General features: G+C 38.7%; 1 protein-coding gene across 2 annotated transcripts in view; it reads right to left on the bottom strand.

The window, feature by feature from the left end:
• Positions 1 to 612: 612 nt before the first annotated feature.
• LOC144970040 (uncharacterized) overlaps positions 613 to 7,215 on the bottom strand; it is a 49,193-nt gene continuing 42,590 nt past the window's right edge. For both annotated transcript variants that reach the window (XM_078909236.1, XM_078909235.1), the window contains exons 5-6: positions 6,367 to 6,533; positions 613 to 3,539 (exon numbers count right to left, since the gene is read on the bottom strand). In XM_078909236.1, the coding sequence (XP_078765362.1) occupies positions 2,877 to 3,539; positions 6,367 to 6,533 (830 nt within the window). In that variant the 3' untranslated portion in view covers positions 613 to 2,876. The remainder of the gene's footprint in view (positions 3,540 to 6,366; positions 6,534 to 7,215) is intronic.

Genomic DNA, 7,215 nt, shown 5'->3' with positions numbered 1-7,215 from the left:
AGTTTCTGTATCATTTTGATGACACATGGCTCTCCAATGCCCAAAACTTAATTATTATTTTTAATTGGAGTTCGGGTTTTAGTCATCCCCCACGTGCATCCGTTTGACTAAAAATAGATTTTAACGCGAAATGATATCCTTACCACCATGGAAATCATTCACGTCAAAAATTATTGCTGTACCGGTTAGATTTGCTCCATTTGTGTAAAGTATTTTTTAAAAACTTGAATTCTTAAAATATAAAGAGCAATATCCACTAAACGTGGTCAAAGCGACCAACAGCAACACGTAACATATAGAACGATTCATGATGCCCGTTAGGCGATATTACATTTTTTTTCCGACAGAGACGACTCTGCTAACGGCCAGGTACTCATTTTACGGTGAGAGAATGTGAGTAACGAGCCTTTCCCAAGGACTCAACTATGCGCCGAGCGATGCTCGAATCCAAGACTTCCGATCCGAAATGAGTAAAATGAATTCTTTGCTGTTGGCCAGAGACCTTTTGTAAAGCGCCTTGAGCACGTTTAGTAGATATTGCCTTATATAATAGAAGTTTTGGGGGGACTTTTAAAAAATTGATAAACAGAAACAATCAAACAAAAGATGTTATTTTTTTTCAAATTATCATTGTTTCCTTTTATTTTATTCCTTCTCAGAAATCATTGGGTTTATTTTTAATTGGGAGGGGGGAAGGGGGATTTTTTTTTAAAAAATGATATCATTTAATATTTACAATAATGAATTATTTATAATGAGCATTTAATCTTAAATCAACAGACATCTTATTATATGAAAAGAAACATAGTACGTATAATCATGAAAATATTTGAAGACCAAAGGGAGGAAAGAGTACATGTCACAAAATCAAATTTTGTGAGTTATGCCCCTTGGTATATAGTTCCTTTATTGTCAAAGTTTAATATGAAAATATGAATTTTCTGAAAAGGGGGCAACAATATCATAATACAGAGAGGAGGAAAATCCTCCCAAACTGATACAGAGTAAAAGACTCAAAGTTTTACATGACGTTTTCTCCAAACCCAATCAGAGTGACCTGTGTGTCTTTTGTTCCCTTTGGTCTTCATTTGGAACTGACTCAATTGCAATGAAAGCAACATTTGATCATCATATTGTAATGAAAATTTGGCAACGATAGAATACAATGATGTACACATTTCTATTTTACAATTTTATGGCTTTTTTCCTTCTTTTAAAGAATTAACTTGTGGTTCTATAGCGGACAGACACATCGGTACATTGCATTGCATTGTGGTCATTAAGGGGAGGATGATCTATCTCGTATTCAAATCAGCATCCTTGGATGAACATCATTGTTAAAGCCGCCTTGTATTATTATTATATAGTTTTTTTTTGTTTTTACAAAAGAATAAATAAATTATTTTTTTAAATTCCCTTTATTCATCCCAAAGGGGAAATTTGTCTCTAGGGTCTATTCCACGGGAAGACTGGAATTACCCAGGCGTCAGCCGAAGTACAGCGCGCAGGATTGAGAGCTAAGACGAGGTGACTTGGTTATGGTTTCATTATTGTTGTGAAAATCCCCTCATACCAACGCAAAATATTGTCCATGACCTTAATGTTAAATCAAGACCATATTTCTTACTTCCGGCCATCAGACCAGCTAATAAAAGCAATCGAAGCAGCCCAGCGCCGCGCTGGACGATTTGTCTTCAAGGACTACAAACCCCATCGCAGCGTAACAGACGTGATCACACAGCTTGGATGGTCTCCCTTACAAGACAGACGGAAAGTACAACGACTAACTCTCATGTTCAAAATTATAAACAAAATGACAATCTCACCAGAACAACTAGACGAACAATGAAATTCATGCATTCAAAGAAAAACCCATTCAAAAACACTAAAACACCAATCTGCAAACATCTTCAAATATCTTTTTGTACCCCGCACTGTCAAAGACAGGAAAGCTCTTCCCGAATCATGTGTGAACACAACTCAAATTTAGGAACATTCAAATTGAAGATTTTCAACATTCTTCAGCCTAAATACCAACAATGGCTACTGTCACATTCAACAACTCTCTCCGCCCTCGAATACAAATACTCAGAATTGAGTCGATTTTGAGTAACATTCAGATTCATATTCAGAATAATATTATTTTATCTGCACCTTGGTCAAGACCGTTATGTACTTATTTACAAGCCAAATAAACCAAATGATTCTGGTCTCATTGTTGTAATGGAACTGTACTCTTTAAATAGAATCAGGAAAGATTGTTATGGGCTTTTTGAATGAAAACTGCGGTGTTTGTAAACAATCTGATGCAAGTCATTAATAAAAGTTGTCAAATTATTTGTGAATGAATCTGTTAGCGGAAAGTGTTTTCACAAGTTTTGTTTTAGAACCCTGATCATTTTCAACTATTTTGAAAATACTGGTAAGAGAAGTAACTTTCTATGAAGAGATTCATTCACAAATAATTTTACAACTTTTATTGATGAAGGAGATGAAGACAAAAAAAAAGAAGAAGAAGAAGAAGAAGAAGAAGAAGAAGAAGAAGAAGAAGAAGAAGAAGAAGAAGAAGAAGAAGAAGAAGAAGAAGAAGAAGAAGAAGAAGAAGAAGAAGAAGAAGAAGAAGAAGAAGAAGAAGAAGAAGAAGAAGAAGAAGAAGAAGAAAAAGTCCTGTTGAATAAAGCACAAATCAGACGGTGCTGCACTTTTTAAACTCTCAATCAACGATTATCTATGAATATCCAAACAGTTAAATGTTAAAAGTGACGTAGTGATCCATGGAGGGTGTTGTGTGCTTGAAAAGTAGAGATGCGCAATGTATTCTATCACAGTGTCATTTTATGAACTCCAAGAAAATGAAACTGTGCAGACAGGAATCGTTATTGAGATGACAACACGCCGCTGTCGGAGGACCCAGAAAGGTTCATCGAATTGTTGGAACTATCCGATGACGTCATTTTTATCGTCGACGTCATCATGTCCTCCGTCACGTGATTCCCAGGTGACACGCCATTGGGCGGAAGTGGATATCCTTCGTGGTGGTATCTGTTGACGGGGTTCGGGCCCTGACAACGATCCATGAGTAACGAGCCGGTTACAGCCCCTGGCGGTGCCGCCATGGCGGAAGAGGCGATAGGATTGTTCATGGCCAGGAAAACTTGCTCTGATGTTGGGATTGACGAGTTAGGATTTGTATGGTAGCCCATACGTGTCATGTTTGACAAATCGTTGTGCTGGCCAATACCATTCGTCTCTACACTTGGCGCCATTTCATCCTCGACTTCCAATTTTGGAATCAGAAACGATGCGGCGGGAATGTGACCGTTTTGGTGTAGAGGGTGTTGCATGGTCGGGGATGGTGAAATGTAATTTTGTTGATGGTGGTGCTGATGCTGCTGATGCTGCTGTTGCTGTTGCTGTTGTTGTATATGACCGTTGTCTTTCCCGTTTGTTTGAGATTGTGGTTGGTTCAAAGCTTGTTCTTCCCTCTTCTTGTTTTGTTTTCGCTCCTTGGCTCTTCGATTCTGGAACCAGATTTTGACCTGAAACGACAGGGGTATTTAAAAAGATTATGAGATGAAGCCAGATATATACATAGAAGTACTATATAATTTTGCTTTCATGTGTGCGGCTATGTGGTCTAGTGGTATGACACTCGCTTTCGGATCGGAAGGTCCTGGGTTCGAGCCTCGCGCTCGGCGCATATTTGAGTCCTTGGAAAAGGCTCTTTACTCACATTCTCTCACCGTACTCAGGTGTAAAATGAGTACATGGCCAATAACAGCGTTGTCTTTGTCCGAAAAATTGTAATATCGCCAAATAGGCGTCATGTCCCGTCCTACGTGTTAAATGTGCTGTTGACCAGGAACCCCTTGTAAAGCGTTTTGAGCACATTTAGTGGATATTGCCCTATATAAAATCTCAATTTGATCAGGAATAAATAGCACATATGTAATATTATAGCCCTTTATCCCGACTAAACAGACACCAAGCTCTTGATTGGCCCTTTAACTTGAATGAATTTTTCTTTTTTTGTGATTTTCCTTTCCCTTCCCCCTCTTTGTTTTTTGTTTTTTTAATTTGTAGTCCCTAATAGCCATTGGATCCACTACTTCTAATCCCCCCCTGCCCCCCCCCCCCCCCTCCCTGTTCATCCAGTAGTCATTGGGTAGCTAGTATGATAGACCTAGCGGAAAGAACATCGCAATAGACTATCGTCATGTAGCCGGGTTTATCTATATAGCGTGAAACGGACAATATCATCGCTTGCTATCCTAGATCTCGCCAACTTTATATATGTTGTTTTTCCTTATAGGGAATGAGATAAGCGGAAGAGTAGCGTCCCTTGATTGGACGTCACCTTACAGAGAGAACGTCAAAATGGTTTTGCGTATGCATCTCTCTTTCGGTGAAGTGTCTCATGCCGCACAACCAACATGACGTTCTCTCTCTAATAACTTTTAGGCCGTGACTTCCAATCAAGGGACGCTACTCTTCCGCTAATCTCATTCCCTATATTTTATCACATTCCATTCCAGCCAAAGTGTTAGATATACTCTATATGTATAAGGCACAGTGATATTTGTGACAAAAGGTGAAAAAGGAGGAAAATTTTGAATGATTGCCTTATTTTTGCCCCATTTTTACTACATCAACACCCACTTGTAGAGCAATTGAGATGATAAATTATCATCTTTGATTTATCTAATTTATGCAGAGTTGGAAACTGCATCTCATTGCCAGTACATTTTGGAGAAAATTGCAATTATTGTTTTAATTTGCTCCTCTGACTCCAAAATCACGGATTTCCGCGGCAATGTGGTCTTATGGTATGACACTCGCCTTCTGAGCGGAAGGTCCTGCCTGAGATCGAGTCCCACTCTGAGCGGCGCATATTTGAGTCCTTGGAAAAGGCTCTTTACTCACATTCTCTCACCGTACTCAGGTGTAAAATGAGTACATGGCCAATAACAGCGTTGTCTTTGTCCGAAAAATTGTAATATCGCCAAATAGGCGTCATGTCCCGTCCTACGTGTTAAATGTGCTGTTGACCAGGAACCCCTTGTAAAGCGTTTTGAGCACATTTAGTGGATATTGCCCTATATAAAATCTCAATTTGATCAGGAATAAATAGCACATATGTAATATTATAGCCCTTTATCCCGACTAAACAGACACCAAGCTCTTGATTGGCCCTTTAACTTGAATGAATTTATCTTTTTTTTTGATTTTCCTTTCCATTCCTCCTCTTTGTTTTTTGTTTTTTTAATTTGTAGTCCCTAATAGCCATTGGATCCACTACTTCTAATCTCCCCCTGCCCCCCCCCCCCCTCCCTGTTCATCCAGTAGTCATTGGGTAGCTAGTATGATAGACCTAGCGGAAAGAACATCGCAATAGACTATCGTCATGTAGCCGGTTTATCTATATAGCGTGAAATGGACAATATCATCGCTTGCTATCCTAGATCTCGCCAACTTTATATATGTTGTTTTTCCTTATAGGGAATGAGATAAGCGGAAGAGTAGCGTCCCTTGATTGGACGTCACCTTACAGAGAGAACGTCAAAATGGTTTTGCGCATGCATCTCTCTTTCGGTGAAGTGTCTCATGCCGCACAACCAACATGACGTTCTCTCTCTAATAACTTTTAGGCCGTGACTTCCAATCAAGGGACGCTACTCTTCCGCTAATCTCATTCCCTATATTTTATCACATTCCATTCCAGCCAAAGTGTTAGATATACTCTATATGTATAAGGCACAGTGATATTTGTGACAAAAGGTGAAAAAGGAGAAAATTTTGAATGATTGCCTTATTTTTGCCCCATTTTACTACATCAACACCCACTTGTAGAGCAATTGAGATGAAAATTATCATCTTTGATTTATCTAATTTATGCAGAGTTGGAAACTGCATCTCATTGCCAGTACATTTTGAGAAAATTGCAATTATTGTTTTAATTTGCTCCTCTGACTCCAAAATCACGGATTTCCGCGGCAATGTGGTCTTATGGTATGACACTCGCCTTCTGAGCGGAAGGTCCTGCCTGAGATCGAGTCCCACTCTGAGCGGCGCATAGTTAAGTCCTTGGAAAAAGGGTCTTTACCCACATTCTCTCAGCGTACTAAGGTGTAAAATGAGTACCTGGTCGTTAACAGCTTTGTCTCTGTCTGAAATATTGTAATATCGCCTAACAGGTGTCATGTCTCACCCTACATGTTAGGTGTTGCTGTTGGCTAGGGACCCCTAATAAAGCTGTTTGAGCACGTTTAGTGGATATTGCGCTATATAAAAGTACAAGTAAAACGGCCAACCTGAATAAATGTTTATTTTTATGTTTGAAACAAACAAGTTGTTTAATTAACTAACCTGACGCTCGGAGAGTCCCAGCTGGCCAGCGATCTCAGCCTTCCGCCTGATGGTGATGTACTTGCTGAAATGAAACTCTTTCTCTAGCTCTAGTCGCTGGTGGTCAGAGTAGACCACCCTGTACTTGTCCTTGGTTCGAGTCTTGCCTGAAATGACAGCACCGTGACCTGGATGAACGGGTCAAGGTCGTGAGATAGAGAGAGAAAGAAGGTCAAGGTCATGGGGATATTTGAAAAATGATCCGGATGAAGATGATAATGATGGTGGTGAAGGTGATAATGGTATTGTAACCAACTGTACATTTCCTATTTTTGTCGTTGATTATGTTTGTGTGTGTGACCTGGAAGAACGGGTCAAGGTCGAAGTGAGAGATACGTTCAAGGTCATGCGTATATTTTGAAAATGATGATCCGGATGAAGAAGATGATAATGATGGTGGTGAAGGTGGTAGTGGTATTGTAACCAACTATACATTTCCTATTTTTGTCGTTATGTTGTGTGTGTGTTTTGATAGCTTAGCACTGTGAGTGTCAATATTACCACATTACATATTATATGGATGAATATAGAAGAATTATATGACGTTCCCACGATTTGGTGGTATGGTAATTGTATAAAGAAATTTCTTTTACATTGACTGAGTGGGGTATGAGGAAAAAAACGCCTCTATCCACGATGAAGAAGCTGGTCGGTTCTTTGATTTACCATTGACTCACACACCATGGTATAATATAATTCTATTCAAAGTTTGTATAATTTTATTATTATTATCATTATTATTATTATTATTATTATTATTATTATTATTATTATTATTATTATTATTATTATTATTATTATTATTATTAA

The sequence above is a fragment of the Berghia stephanieae genome, chromosome 4 (genome assembly GCF_034508935.2).
Source record: "Berghia stephanieae isolate SIO BIC M18660-M18661 chromosome 4, UCSD_Bste_1.3, whole genome shotgun sequence".
Classification (NCBI taxonomy): Eukaryota; Metazoa; Mollusca; class Gastropoda; order Nudibranchia; family Aeolidiidae; genus Berghia; species Berghia stephanieae.
Note: the sequence above shows the minus strand (reverse complement) of the source record. Positions and strands in the feature narration are given on the sequence as shown.